Source organism: Xenopus laevis, chromosome 3L, assembly GCF_017654675.1.
Source record: "Xenopus laevis strain J_2021 chromosome 3L, Xenopus_laevis_v10.1, whole genome shotgun sequence".
Lineage (NCBI taxonomy): Eukaryota > Metazoa > Chordata > Amphibia > Anura > Pipidae > Xenopus > Xenopus laevis.
In genome coordinates, this window is record NC_054375.1 from 81,881,174 (window position 1) to 81,906,333 (window position 25,160).

At 38.2% G+C, this 25,160-nt stretch overlaps 1 protein-coding gene across 10 annotated transcripts in view; it reads left to right on the top strand.

Annotated features, from left to right (window-relative positions):
- The window catches only part of lrrk2.L (leucine-rich repeat kinase 2 L homeolog), a 108,066-nt gene that overhangs the window by 27,819 nt on the left and 55,087 nt on the right, over nucleotides 1-25,160 (top strand). For all 10 annotated transcript variants that reach the window (XR_001934861.2, XM_018252632.2, XM_018252636.2 and 7 more), the window contains exons 13-25: nucleotides 539-668; nucleotides 2,267-2,391; nucleotides 2,542-2,675; nucleotides 5,990-6,134; nucleotides 7,505-7,644; nucleotides 8,609-8,737; nucleotides 10,006-10,176; nucleotides 10,550-10,829; nucleotides 11,846-12,025; nucleotides 12,197-12,300; nucleotides 14,084-14,147; nucleotides 16,032-16,243; nucleotides 18,022-18,272. Coding sequence is in view for 9 of the 10 variants with exons in the window: in XM_018252632.2 (XP_018108121.1) it covers nucleotides 539-668; nucleotides 2,267-2,391; nucleotides 2,542-2,675; nucleotides 5,990-6,134; nucleotides 7,505-7,644; nucleotides 8,609-8,737; nucleotides 10,006-10,176; nucleotides 10,550-10,829; nucleotides 11,846-12,025; nucleotides 12,197-12,300; nucleotides 14,084-14,147; nucleotides 16,032-16,243; nucleotides 18,022-18,272 (2,065 nt within the window). In the remaining variant the exon portion in view is untranslated. The remainder of the gene's footprint in view (nucleotides 1-538; nucleotides 669-2,266; nucleotides 2,392-2,541; nucleotides 2,676-5,989; nucleotides 6,135-7,504; nucleotides 7,645-8,608; nucleotides 8,738-10,005; nucleotides 10,177-10,549; nucleotides 10,830-11,845; nucleotides 12,026-12,196; nucleotides 12,301-14,083; nucleotides 14,148-16,031; nucleotides 16,244-18,021; nucleotides 18,273-25,160) is intronic.

The following is a 25,160-nucleotide window of genomic DNA, read 5'->3' on the forward strand; positions in this document are numbered from 1 at the left end:
GACTGCTGCCACCCCTCCTGATACCTGCTGATGCGACTAGGCTGGGAGGAACAGCCCTTTTCCTTTCGGACGCCCTTGGTGAGGCAGGCCGATTCGGAACAGGTACAGGGAGACGCAGCCAGCAAACTCACTAAGGAGCCGCATACATGAGGTACGCTGCAGAGGGAAAAACTTTAGGCAAAAAAAACCCTCGTCTCTAGGACGCTTTTCAGCCCCTGCTTCCTTCCCTGAAAATTAAAATTAAGCTCCTGAATACAGGAGCGAGGAAGAAGAAAGAACCCAAAAAAGACACCGAGGTAGGGGAGGTCCTCCTAATTTATAAGTTAGGGGGTTGGGTTCTTCATGAGGGAGAGGGAGGGGCTATCCCAGCAAGTATGGACATGGAGAGGGCCAGGGAAACTGAGCTTCTGTGCACAGAGAAAATGATCATACAAGAGTTTGTGTTTTTGTAGCAGCATAATTATATTTAAAGTATAATGAAAATACATTACATTAATAATAGTATTTCTAACTATTTACTTTTTCTTTATTTGCTAAGTAAATATTAGGAAAGTTCTGCTGGAGAAAGGTGTTCATATAAATGTTATTGAAATTATGAAGAAACATATTGGTTGTCCTGAAGCTACAGAAAGTGCCTGTCGAGTTCTTCAGCATCTTTTTAATGGAAGGTATTTTTTTTGTGATTTCTATTGTCACAGACCAAAAAGTTATCTATTGCTGGGGAAAAAAGATTATTGTAGAGAATGTTTTTAGAGCCCTTTTAGCAAACATACCCACAAATGTAATAAAAAACAGTATGCCCAGGAGCAGTTATCCATAGCACCTAATTAGTTGTTTTTAAAGTGACCTGTATAATCTACCTGCTGACTGGTTTCTATGGATTACTACTCCTAATACTTAGTGCCTTCTATTAAATAATCCCAATAATGTGGAGGAGAACGGATCCACTTCTTTCTGCCTGCAGAAAGAATACACCCTGAGAGCAGCAGAGCTAGCAGTCTGTGTGCCCGTAGCCTTCATCTTTTTTGACTGAACTGGCAATTGCCGATTGGTTGCTATAGGCAACATCACCAGGGATGTTTATCCCCAATGTTAATACATATGCCACTTACAGATTCTCTTATTTTGTGAAAAATAAATAGAATAGAAAGACTGGCTGCATCAGTGGGCCAATGCTGTCCTTGCCCAATGGGATTTTCTGAACTTTCTGATCGCTATCTAGCTGGCAATAGGGAAGGCAGCATATATTAAGCTGCTGCCTTGGATTGAGTGTTCGAGTCTGCATCTTATATTAGTCTGTGTGTGGCCAGCATGAACTATATAACATGTAACGTAGTACATACAAGTTACTCATAAACCTGTTTGATAGTTGAGCAAAAAAGATTGGCCGGTGATTATATTCATTGAGGGGTGCCTAACATATGCCCCCCCCCCTCCCAGTGAATAACACGACTTTATATTTAACGCATCTGGTCCTATTTCTTTGTGTTGCTATGCTTATTTATATATTGGCAATAAACAATGCTTTCAGATTTTATATATAAAAATTACTGCAGTGGGTAGGATATACTCCATTATGCCTCTATAAGCTGATCTCAAACCATAGGTGCCATACAAGAAAATGCCAGGAGATAGATTTGCAAATGGTAGGCCTATAATAAGCTAAACCAGGGATCCCCAACCTTTTGAACCCGTGAGCAACATTCAGAAGTAAAAGGAGCTGGGGAGCAACACGAGCATGAAAAATGTTCTTGGGGTGCCAAATAAGTGCTGTGATTGACCATTTGGTAGCCTGTATGTGGATTGTCAACCTACATTGAGGCTCTGTTTGGCAGTGCACCTGGTTTTTATACAACCAGAACTTGCCTCCAAGCCTGGAATTCAAAAATAAGCACCTGCTTTGAGGCCACTGAGAGCAACATCCAAGAGGTTGGAGAGCAACATGTTGCTCACGAGCTACTGGTTGGGGATCACTGAGCTAAACAAAATAGATGCACTAGCTAGTAAATCCAATTTAAATATATAATAATCACTTTGATCTCATCCCAACTCTTGTCAACTGAAGTATTTCATAAGGAACATAAAATTTGCTGCATCTGAAAAACTGCGTTAGTATTGTCTTACTAGCAGTGTTCTAAAAATACAAATTCCAGAATGACAAGTTCTCCAATGCTCTCATCCTTAAAATAGTTATTTTATTACCAATATTGTAGGACCATATTCATTATTATAACGTATCTTTGTTTTCTATTTTTCTTGTTTTAAGCTCTTTTAATTTGGATATTATGGTTGGGGCTTTGACTGTGATATTAAGTGCAGCAAAAAAGCACAAGAACATTCCATCAGTCCAATTAGAGGCTATGCGTGTCCTTTTACAAATGGTGTTTGAAGGTAAGACAAAATGCTCCTCCTTCTTTTATGCATAAGAAAATATATTAAAATATTATAACGCTACCAAAGTCTTTTAATTATGGCTTATGCTTTTTTAAGTCAATTGAATTCCCATTATTCTCTTTTTCTTTTTTTTTTCTTTTTGTTTAGATGAAGAATTGAAGGTACAGAACAATGCAGCAATTTCAGAAGAAACCTTATTTTTAAATCTCCCACAAAAAGTAATAAAGAACCAATGCTTGTTAGAAGGAACACACATTTTAGTTTTGCAAGCAATGAACAAAGTAAGTACATTTTTCTGCACTGATACTATAAATTTGCTCAAAGAAAAAACACATTAAAACATGGCAAAAAGCATTGTTTTAAAAAAGTCAGATAATCAACTCAATTGTTTTACAAGAGCCTTTGTGATGGGTAATTTCAGTGCACATAAGATCGCCAATCATATATAAGACGCCTCCACCGAGCACCATCATGTAACCACCCACGCCTCCGTGTAGCAACCATCACCAACGACAATCCACGTCTCCCCCGTGTGTGTGACTGGATATTCCTAAACCAACCCTCACTGTGGTCACCGAAAAACACCCAGCATGGTGTGATCGCAGCCTTTTGTATCAGCCGATCTCAGCCTTTTGTGTCAACCGTGCCTCCTGTCAATTCGTTTAGCGCAGCGCTAGTCAGCGCGCACCCTTAATGCGTCAATCTAATCCTTGAATGCGATAGGCAGAAATACCAATCGGTGTGCTCCCATTCTTTCACCCGGAGTGCAAATATTTTAACTCTTCATGCGTGGAACCTATAATGAAAGGTAAATAGTTGAAACATAGAACTATCAGACAAAACAGTACCCATATCAAAATCTATTATTTCTCAAATTTAAAGTGCATAGTGTCTCCAAACAATTCAGAACTAAATGAGACAAAGAAAACATTAATTACTCCCCCTCAATTTTCAAAATTACAGCTCTCAATTCTTAAAATTACAGCTCTCAATTTTTAAATTAGAGCTGTAATTTAAAAATTGAGAGCTGTAATTTTAAGAATTGAGAGCTGTAATTTTGAAAATTGAGGGTGAGTAATGTTTTCTTAATGTTTGGTATTTCTGCCTATCACATTCAAGGATTAGATTGACGCATTAAGGGTGCGCGCTGACTAGCGCTGCGCTAAACGAATTGACAGGAGGCACAGTTGACACAAAAGGCTGAGATCGGCTGATACAAAAGGCTGTGATCGCACGATGCTGGGTGTTTACCGGTGACCACAGTGAGGGTTGGTTTAGGAATATCCAGTCACACACACGGGGGAGACGTGGATCGTCTTTGGTGATGGTTGCTACACGGAGGCGTGGGTGGTTACATGATGGTGCTCGGTGGAGGCGGCTTCTTGGAGATGGTAAGCTTGTATTACTATTACAACTGGATATTGTCAATGCAATTCTACCACAGATTTACACTTGGGATAACGGCTTACAGTATCCGGCTGGTGCTGTTTGATTGTAACAGCTTAGTAATGGAAGGCCTGTTTGGTACTAAGCGAACATTGGACACAATTATTGGACACAATTATTGCTACTTTGTGGCTTTAGGTAGCGATTGGATAAGCACCTTAACTATATCGCGGATGCTTGGCCACTACAGAAATGATAGATGATATTTGAGTGGGGGATGTATTTGATTTGATTAATTGCATGTGAACACATCACAGGGGGAGGGTCCTTGGGTTTTTCGCGCCAGAACCTGAGTATTTAGGGGTAATTTGTTTCTTTAAATAAACGAACATTTCTTCACTAAGTCCTGAGCAGTGCGGCTTCTTCTAGGGAGGATTGTATGCAGCTTTGTGAAGCGTGCACCCAGGCGACGTGAATGCATTTTCATTTCGCCGGGTGCTAACCCAATTCAATATAAAGTCCAAAAATAAAAGGAAGCACTCACGGCATAAAGGTTGTTAGAAGTCTTTTACTGAATCATATAAACATCACATGAGTCACATGTAAACATGTGCCTCATTATGATGAAGTCACTTTCACTTACAATGTTTCTGAAGATATCAAGTCCAGCCTCACGACTAGGGATGCACCGAATCCACTATTTTGGATTCGGCCGAACCCCGAATCCTTTGTGAAAGATTAAGCCGAATACCGAACCCTAATTTGCATATGCAAATTAGGGGTTGGATGGGGATTTTTTTTTTACTTCCTTGATTTGTGACAAAAAGTCACACGATTTCCCTCCCCACCCCTAATTTGTATATGATTTGGATTCGGTTTGGCCGGCAAGAAGGATTTGGCCGAATCCGAATCCTGCTGAAAATGGCTGAATCCTGGATTCGGTGCATCCCTACTCACGACTATAGGTTGCGCATTCTTATTCTCCCACCAGGGCATTTAGCATCTCCATATCCCCTAGGCAATGAGCTAACAATTTCATTGCTTTGTACTGTGCTACCTGTTGTAGTGTTTTTTGTTTTTTTTTGCATTATCAACTTTTTGTCTCTTATTTCAGTAAGCAACAGTAACACCAAAAAATTAAAATGCTTTAAATTAATTAAAATATAATGTACTGTTGCCTTGCAAATAATGATAAATAAATAATTTAAGTTAAAAAATGAGAGAAAGGCACAGCAGATAACAGACAAGCTCTGCAGTAATGTAGAATGGTATTCCACAAAGCTTTCTGATATGTAACCTGTGCATTTTCTCTGTTTTTAGCGTGAATGGCTGCACTTTTGTCTAAACCACAGCTTATTTAAATGGACTGTAGTAGTGGTTTTGAAACACACAGTTTTTACTAATTAAGGGCTAATTACTTTAACACTCACTTTTTTGCTATAACTGTTTAACTACCATAATTTATTTACCATAATGTATTTATAAAGCTATAAAATAATAACTATAAACTACATTATGGGTACTTGCCTATTTGTGTTTGTGTTTGTTAAATTTGTGGCTGCTCAACCCTATCTAAGCTTTGCTGAATTTGTCCTGGCTGATATACACTAGCAAAACTTTTCTGTACAGCAACAGCCTTGCGCCTAGGTTTGATAGATCCAACTTGAAATAACATGGCATTTTAAAGGAGAAGGAAAGCTCCAAAACAGATTAGCCACAATAGTACAAGCTAGAACGCTATATTTATTCTGCAGAATGCTTTACCATACCTGAGTAAACAGCTCTAGACACTGTCTCTGTTTGTTAGGATAGAAGATGCCATTTAAGCTTGGTGTGTCATCACTTCCTGCCTGAGTCTCTCCCTGCTCACATACAGCTCTGAGCTCAGATTACAGCAGGGATGGGAGGAGGGAGGGGGAGAGGAGCAAACTGAGCATACTCAAGCCCTACCCTGGAGGTTTATGCTGAAAACAGGAAGTCTGATACAGAAGCCCATGTGTACACAATAGAAGGAAAGAAATGCTGTGTTTCTTTTGACAGAGGACTCAGAGCAGCACTACTTTGAGGGTTTACTGGTGTATTTATATAGACCTTTCTGATAAAGCTTACTTACTTTTAACCTTTACTTCTCCTTTAAACTATAATTGTTGTTATATTTGTATATACAGATATTGTATTTGTTTATAATTATATATAATTTTATCTTTAGTTTATTGGCCATCGTGCTATCCAAGAATGTGGACTGAAAGTGCTTCAGTGTCTTTCAGAGTGCTCTGGGGCCCTGGATATTCTTTCACAACAGGGTGCTCTGGATACCATTCTGCACACTCTTCAGATGTACCCTGGAGATCCAGGTAAAACCATTTTTATTTGTAAGTGGTACAAAAATTACCTACCTAAAAAATTACCCAAAAACTACCATAGCCTCAACATTTCCTACAGATTTATCTTTACTACAAGCTAACATCTATGCTGGCTTACTATTTGTTACGTCTCTGTGAAAAAAATTAGTGCAATTTATATGCCAAGCAATGCTTGCTATCTTGTGGTGCATTAAAACACAAAAGGAGGCCTGAGAATGTTATGGTAAACATGGTGGGCAGCAAAAAAATTACTGCTTTAGTATTGCTTTGGCAATACTAAAATTGACAGCTGATTATGACATTCATAGAAGGAATTCATCTTGAGTGCAGGTACATGGAGTGGAATGGAAATCGTCCCAGAAATACCTGCTTTCACATTTTCTAGGACAATCTTTACTACCATTCCATGTACCTGCAATTAAAGGGGTTGTTCTACTTCCAACACTTTTTTTTTTGTTCAGTTGTGTTTAGAAATAAAGACTATTTCCAATTGTTTTCTATTTGTGACTGTTTATTTTTCACCTTTTGTCTTTCTAAAGCAGTTCTGGGAGGGGGGCCCACTGACTCTGTAAACTGTTCTAAATTGATACATTAGTTGATACATTTCTTATCTTTGGCCCTGCTGAGCAGACTCCCTGGGTTTCATTAAAGGAAGCTGTTTTAATTGGTAGAGTAGTTGCTAATATTCCACAGATGCTGCTGAGAAATGTATCAATTAAATATTGCAAAACTGTGACAGTCCAGAATTGTTGATGGGTGAATCTGACCTGTTTAGTTTTGCGCAAAATTTGCGAAAATTCATCAAATGCATTGAATTTTATGGCTGACAATTGGGCATCATTTTCGCTGATTGCTATTCAGAATCTGAACCTGAGTTACTGAGCTGCCAGACTAAAGCACCAGAGATAGAAACATTAATGGGGAACTATTGTGAAAATTAAAATGTAATATTGGCTTCAGCATACTGAAATAAGAAACTTTTTTAATATAATCGATTAAAAATTCTAATACATCTGCTAGGAAAAAGAGCCCCCTATAAGATATATTGCATCATTCATCTGACACCCAAATGCTGCATGAAGACAGAATGAAAGAAACATGCTGAGAGAGGGCTAGTGTATGTAATCTTGATCATTTCAGAAACAATACAGCATTTTTAATTGGGGCACTATGGCGCTATTCTCATACATAAAGTTAATTCGTTTCAGACATCCGTTGTTGATATCTGGCCAACAATAAAAAAAAAATGTTTTAGTTAACTGTGGGTTAATGTTCTATTTTTAATGGATATGATTATAAATTTAAACATGTAAGAGCTTAATCCCAGACCAGTAATCCATTGCTATTCTTTTTTCCCCCAGAAATCCAGTATTTTGGCTTATTCCTTTTAGCTCATTTGATAACTAGAAAAAACTTGTGCATTGCAACAATGCATCTTTTATCAACACATTTGGTTTCTGCTTTACATCGGTATAAAGATGATGTCAGGATTCAAGAAGAGGTATGTTGCTTGTAAATGAAAAGTGCAATTCTCTATTTTATGTTTTCCATGATTCTTTTTAAGGACATGCAAAGCCTACATTTTCCTACCATGTATGTAAATTGGGCATATCTTCCGCACCCAAGCCACATCATTTGTACTGCATATACCCCTCCATTTGCCAGCGCAATCACATTTTCCTAAAACAAATAGTGGCTTTCCCTCAGCGGCCATTTTCCCTCTGACACTTCATCATTGACATCCGTAAACAAGTCCTGTATGCTGTAAAGTTCATGCAATGCAGAATGCAAGTTTACACAGGCACAACATACTTTGATAAAAAGTTCTGCTGGGATTGAGCACTGTAATGGTTAAGCTGAGCTCAGGAGAGGTGGTTAGGAGAAATAAATAGGATCAGACAGCTAGAGTTTCTTTGCAAACCAACAATGCTATCTCTGAGGCTGGGACTAGGGGTAGGCAAAGTAGGCATGTGCCTAGGGCGCAAAGCTAGGGGCTCCTGGCATGCACCTTCTCTGCCTCCTGTCCCTAGTTCAGTCCCCTCTCTCCTCTCTGCCCGACTGTTTGCCAGTGCGTCTATTCATGCTTCAGCACGCACGTGCCCAGTCGATGGCGACTGGCCAGGTTGCCTAAGGCGCTGGCCTGCCATCTCTATCTTTTCATTGGCTGTTAGACTGGAGGGTGTGTTTAGTAATTTGAGCTGAGAAGAACTGAGCATGCTTATTAGCCAACAGCCAAACTAAAATCCTTAAGGAGGAGGTTGGAGGAGGAGAAGGAATTTTAAGTGATTATGGGGATGCTGCAGCCTTAATGTTAACCTTTCAACAACCAGAGTGGATGGTATCTAAAGATTTCAAAGAGGCTGTTCCATGATAACATTTCTGTGTGTGTGTAGGGGGTGTTACATGTCCTTTAAGCACTTTTCCTACTTATTTTTTTAATCATTCCATGACTTTTGTTTTTTTAGGGATTCTTAACTGTGTTGACATTAGTGAAGCTATCACATAGTTTTGCAAAGCTATTAGACCTAGAAGAGTTTGAAAAAGTTATTTTCTACCAGATATCAATGTGCTTGGCCAACAAACGGAATATGAAGGTATGGGGACTTTTTTTTTAGTATCTTCTAACTAAACGCCACATTTAGTTCTTGATGGCAATGAAAATATGAACCAACTGAAAGTATTTATCATATTAAATATTATATTATTAAATATGTTATCATATTAAATAATCTTACCTAGCTTGGATGCGTGTGTGTGTATAATCTTACCTAGCTTGGATGCGTATGTGCAGGGCCGGAACTAGGGGTAGGCAGAGTAGGCACATGCCTAGGGCGCAAAGCTTGGGGGGCGCCAGGCATGTACCTTCCACTACTGCCTACCCCAGTCCAGGCCTCTGAATCCGGCTTGCTGCTGTTGCCGAGTGAATGCTATGCCGAATGACGCATGTATCAGTACGCATGCGCGCACTGTTTCTCTACATGCAGAATATGTCAGAACTTTTGTTAGATTTTGTTTGCGCTGGAGTCTGTTATCCGAGTAAGCTCTAACACACACTTGCTAGAATGGAATCCCCATTAAAGAAAATCTTCCCCAACTCCAGCAAGAAGACAGAATGAAGAGAAACATATACTGAGAGTAAGGATGTGAATATAAGCTTTATTATGTCAGAAACTGTACAGAATTTTTAATTTGACTATATTTGGAAAGTTTTTTTTCTATCCGTATGATGAAGCTTATATTTAATTTTAACAATAGCTCCCCTTTAAGTAATCTCCCAGCAGAAAATACAAAAGGAAAATACATCTAATGTTTATTGATAGTGGGGCTAGAGTAAATGTCAGCATCCTATAGGCCAACATTAATCCCTAAACAATTGACACTGCTGAATATGCATCCATGGATCACACAGTGGCACATGTTAGAATGGCATCAGGAAAATAGGAGGAAAAGTTCTATCTTGAAAGGGAGATAAGAATTAAATAGCAGAGGCAGTACCTGCCTGAAAGTACTGGCTGTACAGAACCAAGCATAATACATTGACAGTGCTACCCATACACCACTATTAAAAATAAAATATTTGCAAAACACAGTGTAATATAGTATTAACATGGTGGCAACATACTACAAGATATTGTAGTTTGTTTTAAAAGTAAGTGATACATTTTGAGAGCTGAACTGAAGAGGCTGCTGAAATGAATGGTGAAACATCAGGTAGAGCAATAAGGAAAGAAACAGCAATTTGAAGGGGGGTATAGTGATTTCTATGTGGAGTGAATGACTGTGTGTGTCTTATAAATTGATATAGATGTGTACAAAAATCAAAGTGTGTTATGATAAAGTAATAGATATTAGTATTGTTCAGTTTCAGAAGTTGTGCTATGGCTGCTTTGCGGAAATGACTTCCGAAGATGACCTGAAGAACACTCTACTGGTGAAAGCATGTGCTGACAATTATATTGTAATTGTGGAATGCTTGCTTCTACTGGGTGCAGATGTCAATAAGAAAACAAAACATACTTCTTTAATCATTGAGGTATTGTGATACTTGCATTTTGCATTTTACATTGGCTGTTTTTTATTTTACATTTTTCTCATGCGTCGGTTTCAAGACAATGTTTTACAAAATGAATAATAATTTAATGGTTTTATGAATTATTTTTAACAAGTTTAGAATCTGAAAAGCATAATTTATGGGGAAATTAGACTCTGGTGATGTTTTTTTTTAACCACAGTGGTCTGATTTAGTAACAATGGACACATTTGCACCTGGGCAATACCCCATAACAATCCATTATATTTTTACTTTAATTAGTCATTTTATGAATAAAGTTATTTACTAACAGGTTGCTATGGGTTACTGTCGGGACCAAATAATTATTGTATTTTTCTATTTTCATTTTAAATAGGTCTGTGAGAAGGGGAACAACCCTAAATTGGTGGAATTGTTGTTAAATAATGGAGTTCGAGAGCAAGATGCCAGAAAAGCCCTGAATGTTAGCATTAAGAAATGTGATAATGAAATAATAAGCTTGCTTTTAAAAAAGCTTGGTTTAGATGCAGCCAACAACAGTATATGCCTTGGTGGATTTCATATGGGCAGGACAGAACCATCTTGGCTTATTCCACTGTTCACAGAAAAACAGCCATTGGTTAAACAGCCATCAGTAGGTCAAGAAGGGAGAAAAGGCAAGTGCATCTTTGTTTTAATTGTTATTCATTTATTTTTGTTACCATATAAGTATGTTCCAAAACTATTAACAAAATTCATTCACAGTATTTTCACAGTAGTTTTAATTAAGTCTGCTTTCTTGGGTACCTCTGCTTTCTCCAAGAGACTTTGGTTAATGATTTTACTCACCATTCACAACCATTACATGCAGTGGTCATTTACTATTTTTAGATCTCAAAATGGCCTAACATCTACAATTTGGTTTTTGCCATATTTGTTAGGTTTGTTTTTCTTTGGCAATGTTTCAACTGTACTGAACAACTGTATTGAAACAAACTAGTTTGTAAGAAAACTCACTTGTGATGAATTGCATGTGCGTGCAATATAAGAAGCATTAATCCAACCAGTTTAAATTGACTGTATGCACAACACTGAACATGGAGAAAAGAAAGAAAAACAGATATACTTGAGTTGAGGCAAAAAATTGTAATAAAACAGACCATATCAAGGCTACAGTTAATTTCTAGAGCCTTTAATGTCTCTGTGCCTACCATGCACGTTATAAAGAAGTTTGAGGCCAATGGCACTGTATCCAGTCCATTGCCAGCTAAATCAAAATGAGCTCTATAGTAGGCTCATGAGTTTTCCAGCAGAACAATGACACCAAACACACCACAAAAACCACCTAGGGTAAAAGACAAAAACAATGGTTTGTTTCAGATTTAAATCCCAATTGTCATTTGTGGAGATCTAAAAACTGCAGTTGGCAATAGGAATACTTTAAAGCTGGTGAAGTTTGGAAATAGGAGTTGTCCAAACTGTCAGAAGAGATATGTTGAGTATTCTGAGTGGACTTGCAAGGTTTTTCATATTAAAAGTGAAACAAGGAATTAGCTCAAGAATATATTGGCTTTAATTTACAAATGAAAGTTTTATCCAGATCTAAATTTTAGTATATTTCCATGGTGTGTGTGTAGTTGTGCAGCACATATGTGGTGTCCATAATTGCATGTTGTATGTTCTTGTCCCTTAGGTTCCATTTTGGCAAGAATGGTTTTGCGATATCACAGGAAGAATTCAGAAATAGAACGCTGTAGATCCTCTGGAGACCTGAGTTTCACTGAAGAAATACATGAAAAAAGTGAAGATAGTCTACTCCACCCTGATGTTTTTGAAGAAGCTGGAATTCCATATAGTGATGTGGACAGTGAAGGTACTGCATAGGCTTCCTCTCTCTCTCAACTTACTCTGTCTTTCAAGCAAAGACCTTTTGTGTTATATGCATGTTAGAAGAAAAAACATGAGTATAACTTTGTGCTAGAATTGAAATCACATAATCATATTACTGTACCATTGTCATTTTTGTGTTCATTCTATCTCGAAGGAAGTGGTGGGTCACTTAGGATGAAGAAATCCAATTCCTTTGGAAATCTGGATATTCACAAACTGGAGCATGCCAAGTTATGGAGAAGGCATTGTAATTCATTGGTAAGCTTTGACCAGTATACTTATAAATATCACTGGTAAACATATTTGTTATTAAAGGGTAAAAAAAAGAAAACATTTTTTACACACAAATCCACAGGTTTTTAATGGAACTGTGTAGAGTTGGCCATGCATATACCAAAAAAAGAAAAATTGTATGAAAAAAAGTTTCAGCCATGCCATTTGGACAGTATCCTTATATTCTTCTATACTGTGCCTGTTTGGCCTTAACAATTCATACTGTTTACATGTTTGTATGTAAGGCCCTTTTCATTTTTTAATTGCTGATCCGTTAACTTTCTAATGGGAAGATTTATCAAGGGTTGAAGTGAAAATTCTATTTGAATTTTCGAAATTTATCATACAATGGCCCTTTAATAAATCAGATTGGACTATTCTCCACCTAAAACCTGCTGAATTGCTGTTTTAGTTAATGGAAGACGTCCTTTGATCAATTTGGAGTTGTTTGCAGCCTTCCTGACATTTGAGTTTTTTTCCGGAGAAAATCGAATTGAGTAAAATTTTAATTTAAAAATTTAGCAAATACAGTAAATGTGTTGATTTTGCAGTAGCTCAATTTAATGACATTTCATATACATGGTTTTGATTTTGGGTTTCTATTAATTCATACTAGGCATTACAGGGGAACTAAAGTCTAAAATAGAATAATGCTAGAAATGCTGTATTTGTATACTAAACATAAAAATGAATTTACTGCACCAGAAGCCTAATTAAACAAATGATTTATGCTGTCAAAGTTGGCCACAGGGAGCTGTCATCTTGTAACTTTGTTAAACATCTTTGCAAGACCATGAACATGTTCAGTGTGGTCTGGGCTTTCAGTTGAGAGGTTAAGTTTAAGGATCATCATAAATTATCAAAATAGCACAAGTCAATTTTCTCACCAAATATATCACATTGTTGTTTGTTTAATTAATGATAAATTAAGTGCAATGTGGACTTGTATAATGTCTAGATCGGTGTCATTGCTAAATTGGGAGGGGCTAGATGTATTTAAATGTTCACACACACACTTGTATTTTGTCCTTGTAAAAGGCTCTAATGTGGGTTGAAATGTTGGATGCACAAGTTTGGAAAATAAAAGACTGATTTTTCACTGATTTTGCAATGTGGGTCCTTTTGAACTATACATAATGCATTGACCCTGCACCCACAGCAACAAGCGACTGGCTCAGAGTGCATACGTTTGGCTCTGCATATTGCATATACACTGTATGTATATATGTATATATTACAGATCCTAGCCACTATAAATCATTGGCAGGTTGGCAAGCTCAGGCCCACTTTTTTCTGTGGTAGCCCTTGTTTTAAAGTTTTGCTTTTAAAGACTGCTCCACAAATATAGTGATTTGTAAAGCACACTACCCTCAATATACAGGGTATAAGGGGCGTTACAGTAAAAATTTCAGTAATAAATTTCTACTCTGTCAGTATCACTTTAAAATGCACAGGGAATGAATTTATGCTAAAAAAAAAACATGTGACAAACTTGAAATGTTATAGAATTATGCTGATCATAGGTATCCCACATACCTATGATTAAGGGAGACCATCCCAAAACGCGTTGGGTGAATTATCAGCATAATAAAAGCTGGAAAAACCTTTTCCAGAAGTGCCGTCCAACATTTCAAGTTTGTCATATGTATACAGTGGGGACACTGAGGACTGAGCACCTGGATTAAGGAACTGTGGGGAGCTTAAGTGGTCTTTCGTGTTTTATTAAAAAAAACATAGGTGTGACAAACTGTTGTTTGTTTTTGTTTAGGGGGCTTGGGCAGATGAACCTATAGTACATCGAAAAAAAGATTTTCCTCAGATGGATTATCCAGGTAAGTAATATATGTATATTGCAGAAGAGAACAGGGCTGTAGGGGGAGACTGAAACTAAATGGAATTTGGGGTGGGCAGCAGCTGCGCATAAAATGGGAGAGAATGGAAGACAAGAAGAGAAAGAGGCAAAATAATTGAGGAATGAAGAAATGGTGTAGCAGAATAATTAGAAAAAGGAGAGAAAAGTGGAATAATAGAAAACTGAAATGATGAAAAGGGAAGAAATGGAGGTTAGGAAAGGTGTGAGAAAAAGGTAAGGAGAGAAAAAAAAAAAGGGAGTAGCCATTGCCTCTCTCAGTATATCATGTACTTGGGATGTTAATACCTACTGTATTTCATTTTATATAATGTGCTGGGTGTGTCAGAAGTCTCTGTCTTGCATATAATGTTGTTGGGGTCTAGCTACCCACCACCTCTTACTTGAATTGACTTTCGCTGTATTAAATTTATTAGAGCGTTCTGTACCCACTGTATCACACTGTGTATAATTGGGTTGTCTGTACCCTCTGCCTCTCATTTAATATAACGTGCTTGCAGTTCCAGAAACGTTCACTGTATATGATGTGTTAGTGTCTGCCACATGTCATTCAGTTCATATTGTTTTTGGGGTGCTGAACCCACTGCTCTAATTGTGTAATATGATGGCGATGCCATAATCATTTCTCTCTGTGTATGATGTGGTGGAGATATCATTGGCAGGGGACACTAGATGGCTGTCTGGCAATACATTTACCATTGCAAACTACATATAAACAGTGATTTCAAACATACATAGATAAGACACATCCATATGTAGTAATTACTTATTGCCATGTGCCAAGTGTTTGCTTCACCATTCAGCATAGGACATTGATTCTAGTTACAGCACGTAATCCCTGATAAACTAAAAAACTGAAAATGACAAACATTTATCTTAATAAACCTATGATTTGAATGTAGTTTATCTACAGCTTCCATGACCAGTTAGTTTTATACTTTGCAACACTCTGGGGCAGATTTACTAAGCATCGAATTTGAAGTACAAAAAACTAAGTTTTTTTTCAACATAATTGTCAATTCTGCGGTCGAATAAAAATCCTTTAAATCGAACAATTAAATGGTTAGAATCGAACAAATCGAGCGATTTTTTAGCGATCAATCGAATGATTTCTATTCGACCAAAAAAAAACGTCGAAAAGTGCTGTGGAAGGTCCCCATAGGCTAACATTGCACTTCGATAGCTTTAATTTGGCAAAGTATGAAGTCGAATTTTTTTTAAAGAGACAGTACTTCGATTATCGAATGGTTGAATAGTCGAACGACTTTTACTTCAATTCGTTCGAATATAGCCTATTCAATGGTCGAAGTACCCGGAAATTTACTTCGAAATTCAAACTTTTTGACATTTGAACCATTCACAAACTTAGTAAATCTGCCCCTCTGTTTCTATCCATCCGAGCATTGAAGTAACCATCTACAGGTCTATAACCCATAGACCAATATATGGATGGTTATTTATGTAATAATGTCTATATCGTGTGTGTGTGTGTGTATGTGTATGTGTATGTGTGTGTGTATATATATATATATATATATATATATATATATATATATATATATATATATATATATATATATATATATATATATAGTGACAATTGTACTTTTATTTTTCCTAAAAAAACATGTGTAGATACATTTGAATGAAATGCCTGTGAAAGTGGTCATGTCTTTTAAAAGTGAGACTTTTATTTGCATTTTGTGTTCCCATCCCAATACCTGCCCCTCCATGCAAAACCATATTTTGCAATGGAGCAACATGCCAGGGTCAGGAACCATTGGGGTAACATGAAGATGTCTTCCTTGTCTTCCATTATGCAACACCTAAAATGGTTTTGTTCTAGGTGCAAAGTTGTCTTTGAACATGAAGAGGGCAGACAGTTTGTCTTCGTTAGCTGACAAAGATCACATAAAATCACTCGATCTTTCAACAAATGATTTGGAAAATATTAATCTAGTTCTTAAAAAGGGCAGCTTAACTAATCACTTGGAACGTCTTGAAAAATTAGAGCTTCAGCATAATTTATTGTCATCTTTTCCAAAATCACTGTGTGAGGTACGTTTAATATTTGATTTGTTTTTTTTTTTGTTTTCAGTATCTTTGCCTTGGCCTTTAATCAAGCATCCATACGTCCATTTAAGAATCTCCATCCCCTTAATACTATCAAATCGTTAATATAGCTGCCCTAGTGATTTAACCATTTGTTCCAATTGATCCCAAGTTTTTGCAATATGAGTACCCTGGTGGTGATAATCTGTTTTGCTGACATCTTCCTTCTTGTGTTACAGTTATTGTTAAAGGGGTGGTTCACCTTTAAGTTAATTTCTAGTATGATATAGAATGGCCAAAACAAAGTAACTTTTCATTTGGTCTTCATTATTTATTTTCTAGAGTTTTTGAATTATTTGTCTTCTTTTGACTCTTTCCAGCTTTTAAATGGGTTCACTGACGCCGTCTAAATACTAATGCTCTGTAAGGCTACACATGTACTGTTATTGCTATGTTTTATTATTTACCTTTCTATACAGGCGATATTCCAGTCCATTAATCAAATCAGTGCATGGTTGCTATGGTAATTTAGACACTTGCAACCAGATTGTTGAAATTGCAAACTGGAGAGATGCTGAATAAAAAGCTCAAAAACCACAAACAATAAAAAATGAAAACCAATTGTAAATTGTGTCCGAATATAACTTTCTATATCATGAAAAACGCAAATATTTTCTTTTTAGTCTTACTTATGCTAATTATTTTCCCATTTATAACTTTCCCACCAGTCCTCAGCACTGCTTTGCACCAGTTTAAAATCTTTTGTTTCTACTGTATCTTGCTTGTCTCATTCATACCAACAATATCAAATGATTAGCTTTTTACCTGTAATACACCATTACCCTGTTCATGATGTTGACTGAGACAGCATGAATCCACATCACTCCTGCTAGGATTTTCACTTAAAGGGGAAGGAAACCTTGTCGGCGCAAACCCCCCTCCCCCCTCCCGTTTGTTGCCCACCCTCCCTCCTCCCCCCTGGCCTACCCGTCCCGCTGGGCAAATGCCCCTAACTTGTTACTTACCCTTCTGCGCAGGTCCAGTCCAGGGAGTTCACAGACGACATCTTCTTCCACGCGATCTTCTTCCTGCTTTGAACGGCGCATGCGCAGTAGGATCATTTCGCCGGTACGATCTACTGCGCATGCGCGTGACTTTTGGTGCATGCGCAGTAGATCCGTACCGGCGAAATGCTCCTACTGCGCATGCGCCAAAACGCCGTTCACAGCAGGAAGAAGATCGCGTGGAAGAAGATGTCGTCTGTGAACTCCCTGGACTGGACCTGCGCAGAAGGGTAAGTAACAAGTTAGGGGCATTTGCCCAGCGGGAGGGGTAGGCCAGGGGGGAGGAGGGAGGGTGGGCAACACACGGTGGGGGGGGGGGTTTGCGCCACCTAGGTTTCCTTCCCCTTTAAATGTTTATAGTAGCCTTATGGCACATGCCCATGTTATAGAAAAACCCTTTATGCTTAAAATCCCAGATCCCAAGTATTCCTGATAATAGATCCCATACCTCTTTAGGTATTTATGTATTTGTTTTGAGTGATAGTCCAATTCAATGGGTGCAAGTGTGAAGTACCTATTGATGCAACCCACTGTGGGAATCCTGGAATTACCACCACTTTTAGAGTAGAAGTAGCTCCAGAGTTCCCAGTATCAATAGGTTCACTTCTGTACGATGAATGGCGTCCATACACACCTCCTGATTTCAGCCATTTTATTCTCATTTTAAATAGAGTATAGTTCTGTGAAAAATATATAAACGAAAAAGTCTTTCCTTTCTAGGCCTTGAGATCATTAACTTACTTGGACTTGCGTGGCAACAGCTTCAAATACTTTCCTCATCATATACTAGAAATCAATTGCCTTGTGTTTCTTGATGTATCGAGAAATGAAATTGGTCCGAATCTGGATTGGAATTCAAGTAAAATGTGTCCAAATTTAAAGCAGCTCAACCTCTCTTACAACCAACTGATAACTTTTCCAGAAAACATTGCCAATATTGCTCAGAACCTTGAAGAATTATTATTGGAAGGGTAAGCTATTATAATATACCTTTTACAATTTATCTGGAGAAATAGTGTCCTCTTTTTAAAGGAGAAGGAAAGGTTAAAACTAAGTAGGCCTTATCAGAAAGGTCCATCTAAATATACCAGTAAACCCTCAAAGTAATGCTGCTCTGAGTCCCCTGTCAAAAGAAAAACTGCATTTCTTTCCTTCTATTGTGTACTCATGGGCTTCTGTATCAGACTTCCTGCCTTCAGCTTAAACCTCATTGCCCTGGGCCTGAGCATGCTCAGTTTGCTCCTATTCCCCACCCCCCTCCCTTTTCTACTGTAATCTGAGCCCAGAGCAGGGAGAGACTCAGGCAGGAAGTGATGTCACACCACGTTAATACTGCAGCTCCTATCCTAAACAAACAGAGAGTTTCTAGAGCTTTTTACTCAGGTATGGTAAAACATTCTACAGAATAAATATAGCATTCTAGCTTGCACTATTGCAGCTAATCTATTGGCAATAAAATGCCTCCGTAGCATTCCTTCTCCTTTAAGGCATTGCCTTTCATTAGTGTGAAAGTTAATTTTTCTTGGAACTGTATTTATCTACGTTTAATTGAAACTATACTCCTGAACACTGCAGGTCTCTACAACCATATATCATATAAATTATCCTGCATGTAAACACTGTTCCAGATAAATGAAACCATTTCATGTAAAATATATTTTTCTAATGGAGCAACTGCCTATTTTAGTGCTAAAGTCCATCCGTCTTGCTATGAAGCACTGGGTTCACATACACAAACACGCTAGGTTACATCAACCAATGAATGGAAAGATAAGTGTCTTTTACTCGCACACATTACGAGATGGGGGCTCAAGGATAAAGGACAATATTTACAGATATGTATGCCAGTTTCATAGAATTCTTATTTAGGTAATTTATAGACATATAAATTATCTGTTGGTTAAGTTTTCATACAGAGTGTATTGTTCTCCTTTAAGATGTCTTTTTGCAAAGATTTCTTATTTTGGCTTAGCAAAGACATATTCATTTTTGGAAATAAAATCTGTGGGTGATCGGGTTAATAGTTTGTAGGGGTATTTGATAATTTGCAGTGCTCATCAATTGTTTAAGTAGCAATCATACCCACATACTAGTAACAGCAAAACAATTATAATATAAAAACAATATGTATAAAAGTCAAAGAGAAGTGCCACACTTAAACTTATCCGCTGTTTGGAGTGTCGGGGGCAAGCTGTATTCCTCTCTGCACAGGTTAATTCACATGAAAATAATAACTCCAGCAGCACTCTGATCAGTGATTTAAACTTTTATTCGTGCCACTAGCAAGGCAACGTTTCAGGCAATACCAGCTTGATAAAGGGCTGGTATAGCCCAAAACGTTGCTTTGCTAGTGGCACGAATAAAGGTTTAACCCTTTGCCTGCCAAGCACGTACACCGTATGTTCTGGCAGGCAAGGGCTTTAACTGCCAAGCACGTACATTGTACGTCCTTGCAGTTTAACATGCTGTACTCTGCATCAGCGGCTTTAGCCGCCTCTGCAGAGGTTTAGCAGCATTGACAGCCCCCTGGGCAACGAGGCTGGGGGGCTGTCATGTCGGTCCTGCGACAGGATTGTCGCAGGGCCGACCTAAAAGAGGCAGACACAGCAAATCGCGTGTCTGCCTTGCTGCACTGCTTCCTCCTGCTCACCTCGTGTTCCAGCGACGCCCACACATTTCCTGCTTGCTGTGAATCTGCAGACAGCTTCTCTCTCTTCTCCAGCTCTCAGATCAGCCAGAAACGGTAAGTGGCCTTTATTTTAGACACTTACATACACTTACCTACATTATACACACATACACACATATTTTAGTAAAAAAAAACAAACAAAAAAACAAACAAAAAAAAAAACGTTTTTTTGAATTTTTCATTTTACACTTATATGCACTTATATGCATTTATATACACTTATATGGACTTATATACACACTTATACACACTTATACACTGTCACACAATTCTTGGAAGTGTACACATGTATACACATTTTATTTTTTTTACTTTTTCATTTCACCAATTTGTGGTTTTTTTACCCATAAAAACTGTTTTTCAGCAGCGTGACTATTGGATAATCGATTTCGGCCACTAATTACGCTGTGGGTGCAGTTATTTTGTTATTTCATTGATTTGCACAATTTTTGTGGTTTTATTGCAATTTTATCCCTGTATTATTGTTCCTTATGTATCTTTAGTATAGTTTTGCTGTTTGGTGCTTTGGTATATTATTTTACTTAGATTGATCCGTCAGAATATATGCTTTCCAAAAATGTATGGTTTTCTGGGGTCTTTTTACAGTTTGGGGGTCTTACGGCACATAACTCACAGTTGGGGTTCTCTTTTCAGCAGCTTAGTTGGCCAGCGTGAAAATTCATATGCACGTTTTTCATTTGGGGCCGTACACACCATATACTTTGGTAAATCTATGCATATTGGGCATCAAACTATTCAGTAGACCTCTGATGTCCATATTTGGGGTGATTTTTCTTTGTACGTAAAACATTGTGTGCGATAAATGTGGCAAACTGCAACATTTTTAGGTGATTTTCAGAAATGTAAAAATCTCTATGTTTAGAAAAGTTTTGCAGTTTGGTACTTTGCTGTAGAAAGATGTCTTTATCTTGGTTGTTTTCGTCAGAATGTGTACTTTCCAAAAACATATGGTTTGGGGGGGTCTTTGCTGTTAGGAGGGTCTTGAGGCACATAATATGAAGTCAAGGGTCTATGTTTACAGAAGGCGAATCGGCAGTAGAGAAAACTCATATGCACTATTTACATTTGGGGTCCGCACATGCCAGCTGCCTTGGGATATCAATGCATATTGGGCATGAAACTGTTCAGTAGACCCTTGGCATCAGTATTTATGGTGTTTTACAATTGTATGTAAGAAGTTGGGTGAGATAAATGCGGCCAATTGCAATATTTTTAGGCGATTTTCAGAAATGTAAAAACCGTTGCTTTTATCGCCAAATTTAGGAAAAGCTTGCGACTTGGTACTTTGGAGTACAAAGACATGCATACCCAATTTGGATTCGCGGGAATGTGTAATTTCCAAAAATATATGGTTTTCTGGGGCGAACATTCTTTTTTCTACCTTTGCCCCCCCCCCCCCCAAAACTAGGTAAATGTGTTGATTTTGCAGTACCTGGAATGACAGACTATATGGGGGTCTTCCTTTTGGGGCCCCTATATGCCACGTGCTTGGGTACACCTATACATATTGGGCATCAAACTGTTCAGAGGACCCTAGGCTTTCATATTTGGGGTGATTTCTCTTGATACCTAAAAGTATGTGGGTAATACCATGCTGCAGGGTAGAAATTTTGAGGTGATTTTTGGAAATGTCACCAAAATCACCAAATTTAGGAATGGTTTGGGCTTCGTACTTCGTAGTACAAAGACATGCATACCCAATTTAGATTCGTGGGAATGTGTACTTTCCGAAAATATATGGTTTTCTGGGGTGAAATTACTTTTTTCTGCCTTTGCCCCCCCCAAAACGATGTAAATGTGTTGATTTTGCAATACCTAAAATGAAAGACCATATGGGGGGTCTTCCTTTTGGGGCCTCTATATGCCACGTGCTTGGGTACACCTATACATATTGTGCATCAAACTGTTCAGAGGACCCTAGGCTTTCATATTTGGGGTGATTTCTCTTGATACCTAAAAGTATGTGGGTAATACCATGCTGCAGGGTGGAAATTTTGAGGTGATTTTTGGAAATGTCACCAAAATCACCACATTTAGGAATGGTTTGTGGCTTGGTACTTTGGAGTAGAAAGACATGCATACCCAATTTAGATTCGTGGGAATGTGTACTTTCCGAAAATATATGGTTTCTGGGGTGAACCTACTTTTCGGCCACTAATTACGCTGTGGGTGCAGTTATTTTGTTATTTCATTGATTTGCACAATTTTTGTGGTTTTATTGCAATTTTATCCCTGTATTATTGTTCCTTATGTATCTTTAGTATAGTTTTGCTGTTTGGTGCTTTGGTATATTATTTTACTTAGATTGATCCGTCAGAATATATGCTTTCCAAAAATGTATGGTTTTCTGGGGTCTTTTTACAGTTTGGGGGTCTTACGGCACATAACTCACAGTTGGGGTTCTCTTTTCAGCAGCTTAGTTGGCCAGCGTGAAAATTCATATGCACGTTTTTCATTTGGGGCCGTACACACCATATACTTTGGTAAATCTATGCATATTGGGCATCAAACTATTCAGTAGACCTCTGATGTCCATATTTGGGGTGATTTTTCTTTGTACGTAAAACATTGTGTGCGATAAATGTGGCAAACTGCAACATTTTTAGGTGATTTTCAGAAATGTAAAAATCTCTATGTTTAGAAAAGTTTTGCAGTTTGGTACTTTGCTGTAGAAAGATGTCTTTATCTTGGTTGTTTTCATCAGAATGTGTACTTTCCAAAAACATATGGTTTGGGGGGGTCTTTGCTGTTAGGAGGGTCTTGAGGCACATAATATGAAGTCAAGGGTCTATGTTTACAGAAGGCGAATCGGCAGTAGAGAAAACTCATATGCACTATTTACATTTGGGGTCCGCACATGCCAGCTGCCTTGGGATATCAATGCATATTGGGCATGAAACTGTTCAGTAGACCCTTGGCATCAGTATTTATGGTGTTTTACAATTGTATGTAAGAAGTTGGGTGAGATAAATGCGGCCAATTGCAATATTTTTAGGCGATTTTCAGAAATGTAAAAACCGTTGCTTTTATCGCCAAATTTAGGAAAAGCTTGCGACTTGGTACTTTGGAGTACAAAGACATGCATACCCAATTTGGATTCGCAGGAATGTGTAATTTCCAAAAATATATGGTTTTCTGGGGCGAACATTCTTTTTTCTACCTTTGCCCCCCCCCCCAAAACTAGGTAAATGTGTTGATTTTGCAGTACCTGGAATGACAGACTATATGGGGGTCTTCCTTTTGGGGCCCCTATATGCCACGTGCTTGGGTACACCTATACATATTGGGCATCAAACTGTTCAGAGGACCCTAGGCTTTCATATTTGGGGTGATTTCTCTTGATACCTAAAAGTATGTGGGTAATACCATGCTGCAGGGTAGAAATTTTGAGGTGATTTTTGGAAATGTCACCAAAATCACCAAATTTAGGAATGGTTTGGGCTTCGTACTTCGTAGTACAAAGACATGCATACCCAATTTAGATTCGTGGGAATGTGTACTTTCCGAAAATATATGGTTTTCTGGGGTGAAATTACTTTTTTCTGCCTTTGCCCCCCCCAAAACGATGTAAATGTGTTGATTTTGCAATACCTAAAATGAAAGACCATATGGGGGGTCTTCCTTTTGGGGCCTCTATATGCCACGTGCTTGGGTACACCTATACATATTGTGCATCAAACTGTTCAGAGGACCCTAGGCTTTCATATTTGGGGTGATTTCTCTTGATACCTAAAAGTATGTGGGTAATACCATGCTGCAGGGTGGAAATTTTGAGGTGATTTTTGGAAATGTCACCAAAATCACCACATTTAGGAATGGTTTGTGGCTTGGTACTTTGGAGTAGAAAGACATGCATACCCAATTTAGATTCGTGGGAATGTGTACTTTCCGAAAATATATGGTTTCTGGGGTGAACCTACTTTTTTCTACCTTTGCCCCCCCCCCCCCAAACAATGTAAATGTGTTGATTTTGCAGTATCTGAAATGACAGACCAAATGGGGGTCTTCCGTTTGGGGCCCCTGTATGCCACGTGCTTGGGTACAGCTATACATATTGGCCATCAAACTGTTCAGAGGACCCTAGGCTTTCATATTTGGGGTGATTTCTCTTGATACCTAAAAGTATGTGGGTGATACGATGCTGCAGGCTAGAAATTTTGAGGTGATTTTTGGAAATGTCACCAAAATCACCAAATTTAGGAATGGTTTGCGGCTTGGTACTTTGTAGTACAAAGACATGCATACCCAATTTAGATTCGTGGGAATGTGTACTTTCCGAAAATATATGGTTTCTGGGGTGAACCTACTTTTTTCTACTTTTGACCCCACCAAAACAATGTAAATGTGTTGATTTTGCAGTATCTGAAATGACAGACCATATGGGGGTCTTCCTTTTGGGGCCCCTGTATGCCACGTGCTTGGGTACACCTATACATATTGGGCATCAAACTGTTCAGAGGACCCTAGGCTTTCATATTTGGGGTGATTTCTCTTGATACCTAAAAGTATGTGGGTAATACGATGCTGCAGGGTAGAAATTTTGAGGTGATTTTTGGAAATGTCGCCAAAATCACCAAATTTATGAATGGTTTGTGGCTTGGTACTTTGGAGTACAAAGACATGCATACCCAATTTAGATTCGTGGGAATGTGTACTTTCCGAAAATATATGGTTTTCTGGGGCGAACATACCTTTTTCTACTTTTGACCCCCCCAAAACGATGTAAATGTTTTGATTTTGCTGTACCTGAAATGACAGACCATATGGGGTCTTCCTTTTGGGGCCCCTATATGCCACGTGCTTGGGTACACCTATACATATTGGGCATCAAACTGTTCAGAGGACGCTAGGCTTTCATATTTGGGGTGAGATCTCTTGATACCTAAAAGTATGTGGGTAATACGATGCTGCAGGGCAGAAATTTTGAGGTGATTTTTGGAAATATCACCAAAATCACCAAATTTAGGAATGGTTTGCGGCTTGGTACTATGGAGTACAAAGACAAGCATATCCAATTTAGATTCGTGGGAATGTGTACTTTCCGAAAATATATGGTTTTCTGGGGCGAATTTACTTTTTTCTACTTTTGACCCCCCCAAAACAATGTAAATGTGTTGATTTTGCTGTACCTGAAATGACAGACCATATG